This window comes from Muntiacus reevesi, chromosome 13 (assembly GCF_963930625.1).
Source record: "Muntiacus reevesi chromosome 13, mMunRee1.1, whole genome shotgun sequence".
In the NCBI taxonomy this organism is placed as follows: domain Eukaryota; kingdom Metazoa; phylum Chordata; class Mammalia; order Artiodactyla; family Cervidae; genus Muntiacus; species Muntiacus reevesi.
In genome coordinates, this window is record NC_089261.1 from 63,563,439 (window position 1) to 63,580,584 (window position 17,146).

At 40.5% G+C, this 17,146-nt stretch overlaps 1 protein-coding gene across 4 annotated transcripts in view; it reads right to left on the bottom strand.

Annotated features, from left to right (window-relative positions):
* Positions 1–17,146, bottom strand: part of SH3D19 (SH3 domain containing 19) — a 79,781-nt gene that overhangs the window by 1,952 nt on the left and 60,683 nt on the right. For 2 of the 4 annotated variants that reach the window (XM_065903930.1, XM_065903929.1), the window contains exons 12-20: positions 16,868–17,008; positions 13,245–13,317; positions 12,139–12,269; positions 9,970–10,025; positions 7,553–7,755; positions 6,386–6,438; positions 3,402–3,588; positions 2,901–2,998; positions 1,998–2,207 (exon numbers count right to left, since the gene is read on the bottom strand). In XM_065903930.1, coding sequence (XP_065760002.1) covers positions 2,073–2,207; positions 2,901–2,998; positions 3,402–3,588; positions 6,386–6,438; positions 7,553–7,755; positions 9,970–10,025; positions 12,139–12,269; positions 13,245–13,317; positions 16,868–17,008 — 1,077 coding nt within the window. In that variant the 3' untranslated portion in view covers positions 1,998–2,072. Of the gene's footprint in view, positions 1–1,997; positions 2,208–2,900; positions 2,999–3,401; positions 3,589–6,385; positions 6,439–7,552; positions 7,756–9,969; positions 10,026–12,138; positions 12,270–13,244; positions 13,318–16,867; positions 17,009–17,146 lie in introns of those variants that run through there. The other 2 variants (XM_065903932.1, XM_065903931.1) reach the window with 1 other exon arrangement.

A 17,146-nucleotide genomic window follows, 5' to 3' on the forward strand; every position in this document is an offset into this window, starting at 1 on the left:
CTACGGACACAGCAATGAAGAAAGATGTTATTCCAGAGTTGGGAGACGGTAACTGAGGCAGCGGAGGAGGGCAGAAAGAGTGAGCTGCCATCGCGTCAGGGCAGTCTGGGAAGGCCTCCTCCAAGGCGACACGCAGAGGCCTGGTGACGAGAGGGCGCTGCATGCCCACTGTGTGTGCGCCGTGTCCTTTTCTATCTGCTTTATGGGAATTAACTCATTTATTTTATTTTTGATCAAAATAAGAACAGTGAAAATTAACTCATTTAAACAATACTGCAGTCCTAGAAGTGGTACCATTATTTCCCCATTTTTGAGAAATATTTTTAGAGATTTCCTTATCTTATAGAAAAGGAAACTGAAGCTCAGAGGGATTACGTGACTTGCTCAGGGCTGCATGTCTGGTTAGTGGTAGAAAGGATTCAAATCTAGTGATTCCAGGGCCTATCCAGGAATCACAATGGATAACCTAATGTTAACCATCAGGCATGAGGTCACCACAGTACACAGTCTACCTTTTTACTTAGAAAGGGTTTTACCAAAATGGCCTTTTCTCAGCCTCCTGAGCATTTTGTACTCTACATTTATTCTTCCACATAATGGCATTCTCCTCCACCATTTGGTGCATTCCACTCCGCCACGGCCTCAGTATCAGACTGCACTCTTCCTGTCCCTGAGTCAGCACATGATTGTCTTCAGTGGGCTACTCAAAGGACGGAGTGTCTTATTCCTGTGTGAATTATATTATCTCAACAGACGAAGGCGTAAGTTTTGAAATTATCTCCTGAAACTATTTTGTCCTTTATGGTTTCTAACCATTTCCTGGAACCCGAGTTTAAGATTCTGTAATGGTCCAAGAATACTCTGGCTACTTTTAAGGATATCTTTATCAGGTTAAATGGATTTATTTATAGCCCTAGGACACTGCTCTTTGGAAAACTGGTTTAAAGCCATTCTTTGGAGATTCTAGCAGGGGAGCGCAGCTACTCGTATACCCTTGACCGAAGACCGGTCCTCCTCTATCGGGATGGTCGTCCTCTTCAACCAAGCGCGCAGCTTCGGGAGGGACGCACATGGAGCGGTGAGGGAGGAAGGGGACACCCGCCTAGCCAGCCAGATCAGCCGAATCAACCCTGGCGATCAATGGGGTGACAGATGTCGCAACCAGATCGCCCTCACATCCTAAAGCCATTCTTAATGGAAAATGGAAAGGGAAAATGCTGACTATCCAATGTCATTAATTTAGTTTACTCTGCTAAAATGTGTAAAAATTTTGGCATTCAAAGTTTCTGTTATATGTTCCTTCTGGTTCCTAAATTATAATCCTTGACTAAAACTATTTTTCTTAGCTCTGGTTCATACATACATATATGTCACATCTGTTTTCTGAGAGCTAGGACAATTTAAACAAAGTTTTATTTACTAATATTATGTGGATATTGAATAAAATATTAATGATCAACAAAACTGAAAATGGTACAGCATCCCTTAACTAAAAAACTCCAGAACTATCTTGCTTACAGTCAGGCATTTGTAAAATGAAGACAACCTATTTTCTGGATGATTATACTGACATAACCTAAATGAAGGCCAAAATAAAACCCAAAAAGTCTGAATCCAGAGAGTTCACGTGCAGTAACAGTATACTTGAGGATAAAAGGAATTAATTTTGAGCCATTGACTCTCAAGATTGAAAAGGACTAGGGCAACAGTTTCTAAACATTTGGATTTTATGGACCAAGAAATTAAAAAGAAAGAAAGAAAGAAATATATAGGGTTACCAATTATAATTTTGCATAAGCAATATGTATCATTTACTAATAATATTTTATAACAGAAGCCACATTTTAGTATGAAAAATAAATTCTCAGAAGAAAGTAAACTCCATCACAAAACAGAAAAGTTAGCAACCTTATACTGATGTATCTCAGCATGCCCACCTTTCTCCATGGCTCCCCTAAAGCCTCCATATCCCCAGCCATCACTGTTTTCCTCATTTTGTTGTAGACAGGTGTCAACCTTATGTGGGTACCCACTGTCTTAAGTCTCATCTTGTCCAATCACTCCTGGATACTTCAATTCCCTCTGTGGCATCCCTGCTCTGAGTATCTCCAGTGATGGGGAATCCCCACTGCCTGACAACTCTTCTGAAGGCATCTGGCCCAAGACCAAAGCACTGCCGTGGGTACTTTCCTCTGACCACAATCCACCTGTGGATGCAGAAACAGGATCATGCAAATATTCTGTCTGAGATTAAGGTTAGGCTTTAGGCTCATTAAGAAACCCGTCTCAAAGCACCTTGATCTTTTGGGATCACTACCCTAGAGTCTGTTCAGTATCTCTGTGGACAACGCTCCGGGGCCTCGTGTGGCAGCGCTGTAGAGGCCAGCTGCAGTAGGGGCCACCTGACTTTCCCACGGATTTGAAGACGTGACAGCAGCAGGCTGCAAGGGCCATGCAGAGGACCAGCCCTTCTTTACTTCGGCTGAGCTGTGCAGCATCATGGGATCTTAACTCCTGAACCAGGGATCAAACCTGTGGCCCCTGCAGGGGAAGCACAGAATCTTAACCGGGGGACCACCAGGGAAGTCTGAGGACCGTCCTTTAGTAGGGCTTCCAGTGAAGCCTCCAGCATTAGTGAGGTCACATGTCATAAGGCTGAAGAATAAGGACTTTGTTAGGCAACTGTGGGTCTAGCAATATCAATAAGACTAAGTACCTAACTGCTCTGCTGATAAGATACATTTGCCCTAGTCACTTCTCTAATCTCATCCTTAAGAACCTGAGATCTGTTCACTCTTGAACAATGATCAATACTCCATGCAAGTGTTCACTCTTCAGTGGAAGACATTTCAAAATTTACAGCTGCTTAATGCAGTTACAAAAAAGATGCACATTCTGACCTTGAAGGAAAGCTCATCTTCATTCTCCCCATGGAAATCATACAAGGCTTTGGCCTTCCTCCCCTTCAGCGATAAAGCAGCCATGCCTTTTGCCTCAGCTGTGAAGACACCGAAAATTCAAATACATCGAAAGACATTGACTAAAACACAAATCAAACATTTTAAGAAATCCCCCTTGTCATTTCCAGGACGTAATATTTTCAATTAATTTTGAATTTAACTTGCAAAAAGATGACGGATATTCTCTTAGCAGAAAAAAAATTATACAAAATATATTCAGGAGATAAAACTAGCCATTATTGATTAAAGGCATCTTTATCTCTTTTTCCCCCATAACTTCAACAAATTATATGCAGAAAGTTTGCATAACCTTATGAATTAACTTTCAAATATAGGCCAACAACTTAAATTGAGCATGGCCAGAGAGAAAAGAAATCTGTATCATTTCAAAGGTCTTGGGGTCCCCTTGGAGGGTAAGAGCCTCCCGGGCAGCAGTGGTACCTGGGCAGGGCCGCACGAAGACGGCGGGGAAGATGCCCTCTCGGTCCCGCAGTCTGCCCTTGTACCAGTCGGAGTCCACTCGCTCCAGGATCAGGATCCGGTCTCCCCTCTTGAAGGATAAGTCCTCACTGGTCTCTGCCATGAAACTGTGCAGAGCTTCGCACCATTCTCCACAAAGATTGTTCTCCTGTTACAAATCAGTTTTGTAAGAAATGTGAAATTTCATTTCAGATTAATTTTCACAAAGCTTAAAAAGTGGTGGCAAAAAAACTAAGGGGTCACAATGTTTCAAAGTCTGAGGGCCACTTTAAATCACTCAATACCTAATGTCACTAATGAATTTCAGAAATAAAAGCTTCCAATGACTTTTTCTTAAAATTCTAAATGACATGTGATAAAATTTGTGACTTTTGCTTTTAAGGGATATATAATGCTTAAGTAAAATTTTTTTTCTAATTATGGTCTATGACATTGTGTGTGTTAAGTCACTTCAGTCATGTCCAACTCTTTGCAACCCCATGGGCTGTGGCCTGCCAGGCTCCTCTCTCCATGGGATTCTGCAGGCAAGAATACTTGGGTAGGTTGCCATGCCCTCCTCCAGCAGATCTTCCCACCAGGGATGGAACCTGTGTCTTCTGCATTGGCAGGTGGGCTCTTCACCACTAGTGCCATCTGGGAAGCCCATGATCTATGACATTAGTTACATTAAAAAATTAGATAAAAGTGTATCACATTTGTATATAGTATTTATGACACTATGAAAACATTCTGGCAAACATATAATTTTCCTTTTTTCTTTTTTTCGGCCACACAGTGCAGCTTGTGGGATTTTTCTTATTAATTTATTTTTTATTGAAGGATAATTGCTTTACAAGCTTGTGAGATTTTAATTCCCAGACCAGGGATTGAACCCAGCCTCTTGGTATTAGAAGCCCAGAATCCTAACTACTGGACTACCAGGGAATTTCCAAGCATATAATTTTCAGTGAAGATCTTTACCTAAATTAGGAAGGATCAGAATGGGCAGTCTGTTAATTCCCAGGTCTCTACCTGGTGACTCAGCAATAAAGCATCTGCCTGCAATGCAGATGTGGGTTCGATCCCTGGGTTGAGAAGATCCCCAGAGGAGGAAATGGCAACTCACTTTAGTATTCCTGCCTAGAAAATTCCATGGACAGAGGAGCTTGGTGGGCTATAGCCCAGGGAGTTGGAGAGAGCTGGACACAAGTGAGTGCACGGCTGAGCACTGCACACACAAGCTGGCTGAGAGGTTATCGGGTCCCACGGCCCATGACTGCATTAGTGCACACTTCTCATTTCACAAGTCATAGTTCGCTCCAAGGCTGGCAGGACAACCACCCAGATGTGGTGGACAAGCGTGATGGTTCACGCTCCAACAAGAATGCTTTTTGCTGCAAATACATCATAAGAGGGTTCTGCTCTGAGACAAGGAGTCTCTGCCAACTCGGATGGGTGCCCTGTGTTCAAGAAGCTCAAGCAGGGAGGCAAGGATTACACCAAGATCAAAAGCTTAGAGCCAGATGGGCCTGGGTTCCAGACCAGTTCTGTCTCTCCCAGTTAACACAGGGCAAGACGTCTCACTGCTCTAAGCCTCAGCTTCATCTCAGGGCTCACGTGGGGATCAAATGAGGTAATACGTGTAGACTGCTTGGCATGGTGCCTGGCACATCTTAAGTTCTCAACAGTTGATGGCTTCAAAGAAAAACAACAAAATAAGCAAACAAAAAACCCTAACCCTATCCTCTTGTTCCTGCACTTGAGAAACCAACTCTATAGGAGAGTACTTGTCATTCCTGAGAAATAGTGGCCACCATGCGAACATTTCCTTTTGAAGAACTGTGGTCAGTTTCTTTCCTGTTTGACGATTAGTGGGGGGATGAGAGAATTGAGAGACACAGCCCAATGACCCCTGATGTTGTGACAAACAATGACCCCGTCAGGCTCACTCTTCTAAAATCTGTCACAAAAGACGATGCAAGTCACTCACATTCCCATCCAGTTTGAACACTTCTGAAGTCATGCTAAACACTGTAAAAATTTTAATACATTTTTTCTCTCTCCCATTATAAAAATAATGCAAATGTTCCTGAACATTTGGCAAGTTCGGAAATCTACAAAGAATGGGAAAAACATCCATCTATCTATAATGTTAGCCACCTAAGGAAACTGAATGTTAACAACTTAAATACATTTCCTGCTAGTCTTTTTATGCTGTATATTCCGTTTCATTATATGTTTTCCTCCCATGACATTTACTTTACAAATCTAGTTTTTCATGCTCAGAACATTTTCCCAATAATGGCCATATTCAGGTTATTTCCAATTTTTTCATGTTTATAATAACACCGCTATGACCATCTTTGTGACTAAAACCTTGTCTCATTTTTCACCTTTAGGGTGAGAGATAAAAACATTGATAATAATAATCTGTACTCTTCCTCTTTTAACAATCACATACCTATAATTACTTGTTTGCTGTTGTTGTATTGAATCTTTGGTTAACTAGATATGTTAAATGGTATTTTATTGTCTCCTTACAAGGCATTTCTTTGATTACTGTAAGGTTAAATAATTTTTTTAGGGACTTCCCTGGTGGTCCAGTGGTTAAAACTCTGTGCTCCCAACACAAGAAGCGTGGGTTTGAGATCTGGACAGGGAACCCAGGTGGTGCAGCCAAAGACAAACAAAAAACCTTTTTTACTATCAGCCACTTATACTATCTCTTTCATGAATATTCCAATGTCTCTTTCCTCGTTAATTTTTATCAGTGTTTGTATGTTTTTCTAATTCATTTGTATGATGAGCTCTATGAGCAAGAAAAATATTAATCACCTAACTATTTACTTCAAATATCTGCAACATGAATTTAAAAATTAAACAACTCTTTTGATAATTATGATTTTAATAGTCCTCCCACAGATAAAACTTGGCTTTTACCACAGTTATCTATTCAAGCAGCCTACCTGAGAATTTGCACCAGAATCTTCTTTTTTGGTCTTTGGTGGTACCTTTGTGCCTATATTTTTAAAAGAAAATCAAAACTTCAGATGTAAAGACCATACAGCATTGGGAAAAAACTTTGAGAGGAAAGTGAAAATTTGGGATTCCAGATCAGTCTCTTCACGTACTGGCTACTAGCTTTGCCAGGCCAGTACAAACTACCCTCTCTGGGTTTGTTTTCTTTACTGTAGACCGAAAGAGCAAATACATTAGCTATACTCTATAGGCCATTTCTGTTTAAAAGTTGATGACTCTTTTTTTTGGTCATCTCTAATATGAAGCTTCCCTGATAGCGAATATGAACGGCTTCCCTGATAGCTCAGTTGGTAAAGAACCCGCCTGCAATGAAAGAGACCCCGGTTCAATTCCTGGGTTGGGAAGATCCGCTGGAAAAGGGATAGGCTACCCCCTCCAGTATTCTGCGGCTTCCTGTGTGGCTCAGCTGATAAAGAATCTGCCTGCAATGTGGGAGACCTGGATTCCATCCCTGAGTCGGGAAGATCCCCTGGAGAAGGGAAAGGCTACCCACTCCAGTATTCTGGCCTGGAGAAGTCCAGGGACTGTGTAGCCCAGGTTGTCACAAAGAGTTGGACACAACTGAGTGACTTTAGTGAAAAAATATGAAGCTACTGCTAATAAACCAGCTCTTTGAGAGACTGCCACAATAATGACTATCCCCAAAATGACAAATGCCATTTAAAAATCATTTTTCCTTCTACCTTAAAAAAATATGGCAATGTGGATTGTTATGCAACTTAAGTATTAACCTATTACCTGGTTTATTTGAATTAGGATCAGTCAGACAGTCAGTTCAGTCACTCAGTCGTGTCCAACTCTTTGCGACCCCATGAATCACAGCATGCCAGGCCTCCCTGTCCATCACCAACTCCCGGAGTTTACTCAAACTCATGTCCATCGAGTCGGTGATGCCATCCAGCCATCTCATCCTCTGTCGTCCCCTTCTCCTCCTGCCCTCAATCTTTCCCAGCATCAGGGTCTTTTCCAATGAGTCAACTCTTCACATAAAGTGGCCAAGCTATTGGAATTTCAGCTTCAACATCAGTCCTTCCAATGAACACCCAGGACTAAACACCCAGTACACAATAAAAAACCATATTCTTTGTACTCACTTAAAACATTTGTACCAGAGGTGGGATGATCCTCAATGAGCTCCACAAAGTTAAGGGGGAAGATCCCAGATCTGTCTCCAAGTTCTCCTCTCGCCCACTCATCATTCACATACTCTTTAAGAATAATAATTTCTCCCTCTGAGAAACTTAACTCGTCCTTCTGGTCTCCAATATACTCAAATCGAGCAATACACCTTGGGCCTCTGAAGAAAGATCACATTTGTGGGTTAAATTAGGCAGTACTAACTTTCAAAATGCCTGGAAACCCTCATTTAATCTTTCAGTGAATATTTATTTTGTATTTACTTTGGAACAAGATATAAGAGGCATAATTTAAAATTTCCATGAAAAAGACTAAGCTACATTTCTAAATGACAGTCCTTACTTTGTAGATACAAGCCTGTTTCACTCAGAAAGGCTGAAGTCACGGTTTATAGTACATGCAGAATGCCAGAGAAGCAACTAGTGGTTAGTTTAGGTTGTCACATCTTTTGATCACCTTTTCATGACAGAATCTCCCCAGTCTCCATGTTTTTGTATCCCTGGGCCACAGTAATCCAGGGCTGAGTCTGAACCCTCTCGGTCATAAACGCACTGAGTTTAGACGTGTTAACCCTGAGGATCTCAGGGCAAGACATCAAGCTTCCATGGCAGAAAAGCAATGGGCCTCAGCTGGGCAGGGTAGATGCTTAAGATATGCTGAGTCAGTGAGTTCTGTATATAGATGAATGGTCTTCAAAACTAGGAGGTTCAAAGAAAACACTCGACATATTATCTTACAACATTTAATCTTATATGTAACACTGTTGTTTTAAAATGACTTTTGTATCTCCTTTAAAAAGGCTTCAGTTCTGAGAATTGGAACAATCCTTAAATGATCTGCAATTCTGACTGATAATAAGATAAAAACAGACATGAAATTGCATCCCTTGAAGGCATGATTGAATACCAAACCTTCGATTTGAGGTTTCAGAAAGGAAGTTTCAATGACTAAGGAGAGGCAATTGCCTGAAAAGAAAAGGTTGGCACTGGCTGCAATCAAAGTCTGATTTAAGTCAGGTCAATGGATCAACGGCTATGAAAGCCCACTTTAAATTCAACCTGCTGACATAGTAAACAGCGCTTAAAAACAGGAGAAAAGCGGAACCTGAAACAGAATGAAACTATTGTGGTCTCGGAAGTTTTCTTACTTGTGATAACCTTTGCATTTATTTTCTGAAGTCCTCAGAGAGCATATCTTCTTATGTCTGACCTATTCAAAGACAGGTTTACAGTCTTCAGGAGGTACTGAATTCTATTAATTTGCTCATTTAACTGGAATATAAAGTTGCATTGTGGCAATGTTTTAAATCACAAAGGAGTTACAATGGTGCATAAAAGGATACATAAATTCACTGAAAGGTCTTTAAACATAAAAGAAGACTCCTCCAAATTAACTCCTCCTTTACTTTCTTTTATGTCCTCTCAAAAACAAAACAATACAAAATACCTAGCAGATTTTTAGACTTCATATTTCTATTAGGTTTAAATATTTTCTATTGTTGGAGGAGAGAGTGGGCTCCTGTCTAACACTCGGAAATGAACTGTCTGAGGAGACACACGTGCTGACAAAGCAAGAACCATTATTGGGAAGGGGCGCGGGGACGAGCAGCGGGCTAAGGGAACCCGGGAGGACCGCTCTGCCACACGGCTGGCAGCCCCAGGTTTTACTGTAATGGGGTTAGTCTCCTGGTGGTCTCTAGGCAACCATTCTGACTCAGGGTCCTTCGTGCTGGCGTGTGCATTGCTCAGCCAAGATGGATTTCAGCAGGAAGGATTCTGGGAGGTTGGCAGGACACATTACAGTCTGGCAACTCTTCCCTCCTTTTGGCCCTTCCCAAATTCTTCCAGTTAGCTTTATAAGACACATTATGGGCAGGCGTCTCCTCCTTTTTTGGCCTCTCCCAGATTCTCCCAGTTAGTTTTCATGCTTCTTATCGGGACCTCCTGTTGTGAGACAACTTGTTCAAGTGGTTATTGTCACGCCTGGTCAGGGTAGGTGGTTTTGGTCAATGGTTCCCTAACACTATGACAAAAGTATTTGAACTTTCTAGAGATAAGTTGGTAGATAAATACCAGAAGGGCAACACAAAATGCAGTGGATGAGGAAACCTCTCTATTCAGACAAAGTTAGGCTGTGGGAAGCACCAGGACAGACTGTGGCTGTCTATATGCCCTGTATTGGTACAGAGAGTTGCTATTGTCAGCGTGCTGCAATTTCATCAGAATTTTTAAACAAGTCGTTTTCCTCATAATTAAAAAGACACACTGAGAATCTGAATAATCATGCATCTGAAGTGTTAACGCTTGTTAATTCTTCATGATATAAATGCTCATATCCTTTGTATTTTGTGCAAAAGAACACAAGTAAAACTTACTTAACACAATGAGATGAGATGGATTCCCTCTTCCCATTTCCTCCTGGAACATCAATCTAGTAAAGACAAACATCAAGGCAACAATTGTATTATTTCAGATTTTCATAAGATAAATTTAAGGTTAAGTAATTAGGAAATTTACAACTGAGGTTAAACAGTTTAGCTAGGTATTAAATTGACAAAACATACCATAGATGCTAAAAAGGTATGAAATCCAGATTTTGGGTTTTGAAAAAACTCCATAACTTGTGATTTAGCCCTCCTTGTACAGCCAATCAATCTTCCTCTTATTTGCTGGAATAAGTACATTATGTCGCTCCCCCCTGACTGGGGCTCTCTATCTCATATCCCCTAAGTTGAAAACATCAGGTGAGGAGGGCTTAGCATAGAAACTAGGCATAGGTACTATCTAGACACTTAGCCAAAGTGTTGGTAGAACTCTGCAATATTTCCATGACCCCAAATAAAATCTTTTAACCAAACTTGTGATTCTGTCCATTTTCATAACCCTGGGCCATTTTTTCCCCTGCACTGTAAGTAGGGAAGGAAGAGAGGATTTGGCACTCAGTGAGCATGTTAAATAATACCTCATCTACAAGGCTTAGTAGAGCCAAGTTGTGATGAAATATTTGACCGTAATGCACTAAGTCAGAAAACTACTTAAAGCTTTGAGGTTTACATTAAATAAATCAGTGCCCTTCTTGATGAATTCCAAAAGTTTGAAGTTTTAAAACAACTTTTTAAACTTGCAGGCTTAGAAATAACACACCAATAATGTGGCAAATACAGAGTGACTGATTTCAGTGTGGTAACCGTGGTTTTTAAAGTACGGCTACACTGGGCAGAAGAAAAATGAGGAAGAGTGCTAAAACCAACATTATTCTTATTAATTTAGAGAATGTGGTTGGATTTCTCCAAAGAATCAGGGTATTTATATATTAGACAACTTGTAAGACCCACATTTTGTAATTCCAGAGACTCAACCTCATTTATACTTGAAACATATAGGTTATCTGTTATGTCTATTTGCTAAGCTTCTGGTATAATTGAAAATCATTTGCTTCCCGTCCTCAAATAAGTGGTTAATGCTCAACTATTTAAGCTAGCTTTATTGGTATTTTTCAGTATCAATAAGTTATATCAGCAACTGAGTCATTCTCTTCCCATTGATATAAATGCTCGCATGGCAGTCTTATTTCATCTCTCTGTTTCTCAGCCACCCAGGCTTAACACTCAGGGCTCTACCATAGGGTCTGCTTTCACCAGTTAGACTGTGAGGGTGTTTAAAATTCTAACACTTTAATATAATATTTTCCAGTCAGATTTGAAACTATTAAGTGAAAAACCATTCCCTCCAATGAAAGCACTTTAGTTTGCCAAATCTATTTTTTAAGAAGAATCTTCTCATCTATTTGTCTATGGCTGTCCTGGGTCTCTGTGCTGTGCGGGCCTCCTCCAGCTGCGGTGAGTGGGGGCTGCTCCCCGGCTGGGGGCACGGAGCCTCACTGTGCCGGCTGCTCCTGCCGCAGGGCTCCGGGCCTAGCACGTGGGCTCTGGAGCCTCTGGGCCTTGGCAGTTCGCTGCATGGCTTAGTTGCCCCACGGCGTGTGAGATCTTTCCAGGCCAAGGGCTGAACCTTTGTCCTCTGCATTGCAAGGTGGACGCTTAACCACTGGACCATCAGGGAAATCCTATATATATGTATTTTAAAGATGGAAATAAATGGCAATGGAAAGAATGAAAGAAATCAATAACGAAATGCACTCCAAGGAAAAAGAAAAGTGGTACCATCACCTCAGAGAACAAACATTCCTATAGGACAATCCAGTATCACTTAATTCTTGTTTGCTGAATGTTTCAAAGGATTAACATATACCCTCAAGTGCTTATCAACTCTCCAAGAATAGCTGTGGACCTGCAGTAGCTTTTTACCTTAGGATTTCAGATAGCATTTAAGCATTAAGTTCTAATACTCCATAATATATTAATAATTAACCACTATCTAGTTGAACAAACTTTTATTTCTCAATTTTTCAAATACTAAATGAATTAATAGAAGAGACAGAACCAGAAGCCAAGAATCTAGGCATCTGGTTATTTTTTTCAAACTGTAAATTACATGGAATCCATTGAATATATGACCAATTTCAACATGCACAACCTACTTACAATCACTTTGACGTAGTTGGCCGGAAATACACCAGTCTGGTTTCTACATTTCCCTCTGTACCAATCTGTATCTATTTTTTCCAGAAGATGAACAATTTCTCCAGAAGTGAGGCTCAAATCATCAGCTTGCTCTGTACGACAGAATTATAATGATGTGTGATCAATTACCCTGGTTGCAGAGCTGATTAAAGCAGAGCACTAACGTAGCATTCAGTTCTGTCCGCCAAGGCAGCATGTTCTACTGATTCTGAGAACAGATTATACTAATTGAATTGACTTTAAAAATATTTTTTTTTTCTGGATATTGCTATTATGAGTTTCCCCTTTTAAGATCAAATGAGATATATTTACCAGGCACTGATTGATAGGGAATGCTTGAAAAACACACACACACAAAACATTGTGCTTGCCAATGATTCTTCCTGTGCCGATATAAATGTCTGCTGAATACATATTTTAACAATGAAACCATTTTATAGACACGGTATAATATTCATATGATTCTCAACCATGCTTAAAAATCATTTCAATCTCAAAATACTAAGGGAGTCCTACAGCTCTTTAGCATATAAATTTACTTACACTGAAATAAAAATCAGTCTACCAAGTGGACAAAAAAAAAGGTATAAATAAATCTGGGATTTATTTTATTTGAAGCCTTGGATATAAAAGGTATTTAAAAATTGATGACAAAAATGTATATTTTTATTTCATAAGTAATAGCTGAGCTATGTGTGTTGGTTTTACAACCCTTAACAGAAAAGAACTTCACTTAGTAAATCTGAATTAATTTCATTATGTTGGGAAAGAGTTAAAAAGTTTCCAACTGGTAGGCAGTTTGCTATTTGTTCATGTGTAAGTGAAACACTGTCTCCTCCTCTCTCTCTCACAGGGAGTATCAAAAGCAAGGGTATGCAGGTAAGCTTTCTGGCATGGCTGGGTGCAGTCAACTCTTCCTGAAGGTGGGGTAACAGATAAGATGACCTGTCCAGTCTAGGGCTCCATCGGTACAGAAAGTGAAGACAGGTGTCCTTGAGAGGTTAACCTGGGGAGGATGCCCGATCCTGGATCCTAAGGTTCTACTGCTTTATCATCTCTGTCCTTACCTGCTGGGAAGTCATGAAGGACGACAGCGTGGGGGGCACCAGTTTCAACAGGCTTCTGAGGGCAGCTCGGATCCTGAGGGAGCAAACAGAGCCGTGAATGGCGTGTGCATGATGCATGCTGGATTTATTATTCACTCGGAGACCTTTGTTTTTTTTTTCCTCATTGAGGTCCTCTTGACACAATTATATTATGAGTACAAGATGCAAACCACACAGCTGAGCCAAACAAGGGAAGCATGACCAAGTGGAAAAGGTGTGAGTCCCTGCTGGAGGAGAAGAGAAATAACTCTCAATTATGATACCCCCCCAGCACTTTTCTTAAACTGAGAGAGTAAACAAAAGGAAATTAAACTTAAGTTTTTGTTGGTTGTTTTTGTTTTTTTAAAGCAGTATCTATTCTACACTGAAGTAGTCATTTTTACCTCTTTACCTTTCAAGGATCGCTTTTTCCATAAACTGTGATCAGAACTAAACCTCAAGAACAAGACCTTCAAAGTATTCTCTTCATTAAGATGGAAAAAGAAGGAAGTTCTGCAATTTACACTCTTCCCTTTTGTAATGAAAAGAGCTAATGACTTTTACAAAAGTATAATTCACAAAAAGTAAAATCCATTTCATTTATTACCACTTAACTGAATGCCTTCTCTAATTTGAAAGCCAATGCTACCTCTCATGCCTGGCCTGGATTTTCTATTTAATCTGAATGGTTTATTCAATAGTAATTCTAAGTAAATTAGCAAAGAGAATTCAATATTCTCCACCCATCTAACCAGCTGCTTAGACTGGCCAGAGGAGAAGCCAAATTTGAAGAGTGACCGTTTCTTAATGACAGGCAAGTTGTTATCCACATCATCATCATCATCATCCAATCTGACTGATGGATATTATTTGGAATTATAACTTACTTTCTTTGATTTTTAAATGAAAGTGATTTTTTGTGCCTTTCTTGTCTCTCCCTTCCTTTAATGGCTCCTGCCCATCAGGGACTGCCCCTTTCCTGACCATGATGTTCAGCTGGTCAGACATCAGGGGTCATGGTCCACCCCCTCCACATCTGCCCTGCAGCTCCTTTGCGCAACTCTTTTCTGAATCAACTGTAAGGCAGCTGCGGAGGCACGCTGCCTTCTCTCACATCAGCTGAACTTAATACAGGAAGGGCTAAGGCAGCCTGGTGTATTTACCAAAGCAACACCAACATTGTCTTAGAGGCTGCTTAGTGCTTTTCCTTAAATAAATGGGCATAATGGGAATTTCAGGGATTGCAGAAAGGAACTATGAGATATGCTAAGCCTGGAGGGGCTTTTAAAATTACTGTTTACCCAATTTAGCATATGTGTGGTTTTCATTTTTTTCTGATTTACATCTGTAGACAAAGGGATGACTGCTCCAATAAATGGTATTAGGCTAGATGACTTTACATCTGGAAAAAGTGAAGTCAGAGGCCTACCCCACAGCAAACATAAACATGGACCTGCAGATGGACCAAGGCCCACACACCAGCCAAAGAGGGTAGAAGGGGGACAGTCGGCAGCCTGTGCCTCCCGCTGTTGCTTCCCTGCCTTCTGGGCACGGCTGTCCCTTTGATGCTGCTCATCACCTTGGCCTGGCAGGTGAAGGGTGAGAGTGAAGGTGAATGGGGCTGGCCACAGGGGTCAGAACAACTCAGGGGCAGGAACACACCATTAGAGTGGATATCTGGGAGGGAAATCTAACATATTTCAAAGTTCTTTCTAGTATGACTATAATAGCTAATACTAATGAGTAATGAGAATAGTTAATATACAGTTTGCCCACTATGCACTATTCACGATACTAAGCACCTTACAGATGCTAAATTACCTAAATTAATTAGCTCATTTAATTTTTTAAGGATCTTTGAGATACAAGGCACATGCCATAAAATTTAAGCATTTAACGTGTACCTAATTTTAGCATATTCACAGAATTGTGCGACCACCACCACAATCTAACTTTAGGACGTATTTATCATCCCTCCAGAAGCCTCACACCCATTGGCCATCACTCCCCCTAACCCTTCCCCCAGCCCTGGGCAACCACAAATCTACCTTCTGGATTTACCTATTCTGAACTTTCATATAAATGAAATCATAATGAAAAATCAATTCTATAATCTACTCTGAGGATTCTCATATCTATTTCACACGTTTTAAAAATGAGGTTCAGAGAGGTCAGACCACTGCCTCTGGTGGTGGGAGGGCAACTGAGACCCGCAGCTGTGTGAGAACCACGCGAGGTGCAGATCCCTTGCCTCCCTGCTCGGACAGCCCAGCCTTACCTCATATCGTGCAATGTCTTCTGTTGACTAAGGCAGGGGAGAGTGTAACACAGTTTTAGAGATATTTACCTTCACACTAGGCTTTCAAGTAGGTTTTACTTTTCTGAAAAGGGTAATGTTAGCCATGACCCAGAGCCTAAGAGAGGTCCCACTTAGGTTTCACCAGCTGTGGGTCATTGCTGGTCACCTTTCTGCAAGTCATCACAAGCATGAGTAAAGTAATGTTCCAAGTGACAAAACCATGAATGTTTATAAAAGAACAACTTGTAATTTTTTCAGCTTCTATTTTTCTATTTCTTTCTTTCAACTTCCATTTTCCTTTTCAGAAAGGAAAGCTTTCTGACAGTACAATCCCCATGGCTATCCATCAATGTTTCAAAAGAGAGGAAGCACAGTGGTGACAGATGGGTAATGCTGCCTCAAAGCAGAGAAATGAGCGACAGAAGAACTTTCCCCATGTGGACTGAAGTCAGAAATGTCAACATTCCAGCTGTAGCCAGCATAACACATATCTTCTCTGCTCTCCGAAATTCGAATCTTTAGTTTCTTAGCAAACCTCAAATGATAGACTGCCTTCCAAGAAGAACTGCATGAGATTATGAAAACTAGGATGAATGACAAACCAAACACTTTACCTTGGCTTAAATGACTGATAGGTCTCATTTTTCATGTTTGCTACATCACCTAACAGACAGTGAAAATTTTAACTGGATACCCTAAGCAGCTCTTTAAAAAATATGCCTCTGTAAATTGTTCAATGGCATTTTTCTTGCTCAACAAATGACCTTCAATAATCATTGTATTCTCCTAGGCTCCACAGATTTGTTAGGCCTAAATAGTGACTTCAGAGTGTTGTAACATTTCATTTCATTATTTTATGAGCTATGATCAGAGAAACAAGGACTATACTCATCTTAAATCTTACAGGGAAGCTTTTTAATGTCAGCCTTTATAGGGCCCTCCTTAAAATAATTATCCATTCTGCTAGAAAACCAATCTCTAGTACTTGGTAAATGTATTTACATTATTTCAAAAGTAAATAGGTCTCACAGCTGAAAATTAATGACTGAGTGTCCTGGATGCTGCGAGTCAGCATGATACGAGGAAGGCAGACCACTCGGTAGTCACTATGTATCAAAGTGATTAGTATGGCAGTGGCAAGTCTCTTAGAAGTAATTTATTCTTAAAATGGAATAAAACGCTACTGTAATTTTTACTCTGGTTAAAATAAACGTGCTAATAAAAACCTGAGGATAGCTATAATTAATAGTTCTATGAAATGTGCTGCCATGTGTGATATGAGGATGGTGCAGTATTAATTCCTCACGTTTGGTCTGCTGCTAAGATGTTCGTCAAGTGGCGTGATGATCTTCATCTGAGACAGGTGAACTCTGCCGGCATCGTCTCCCTTCCGGCACTCCAAGTAATTACCTTCCGCCTGCTTCAGTATCACCAGGACGTCCCCACGCTGTAAGGTACAATACCACTCTCTGAAGCAATTATTATTTAATAAAACATTATTACTTTTTCCACATTTTAATCTTTGGAGCCTAAAGCATTTAATAATGTGTAAAACAGTAACAGAGGCCAGCAAATTTTTTAAAAA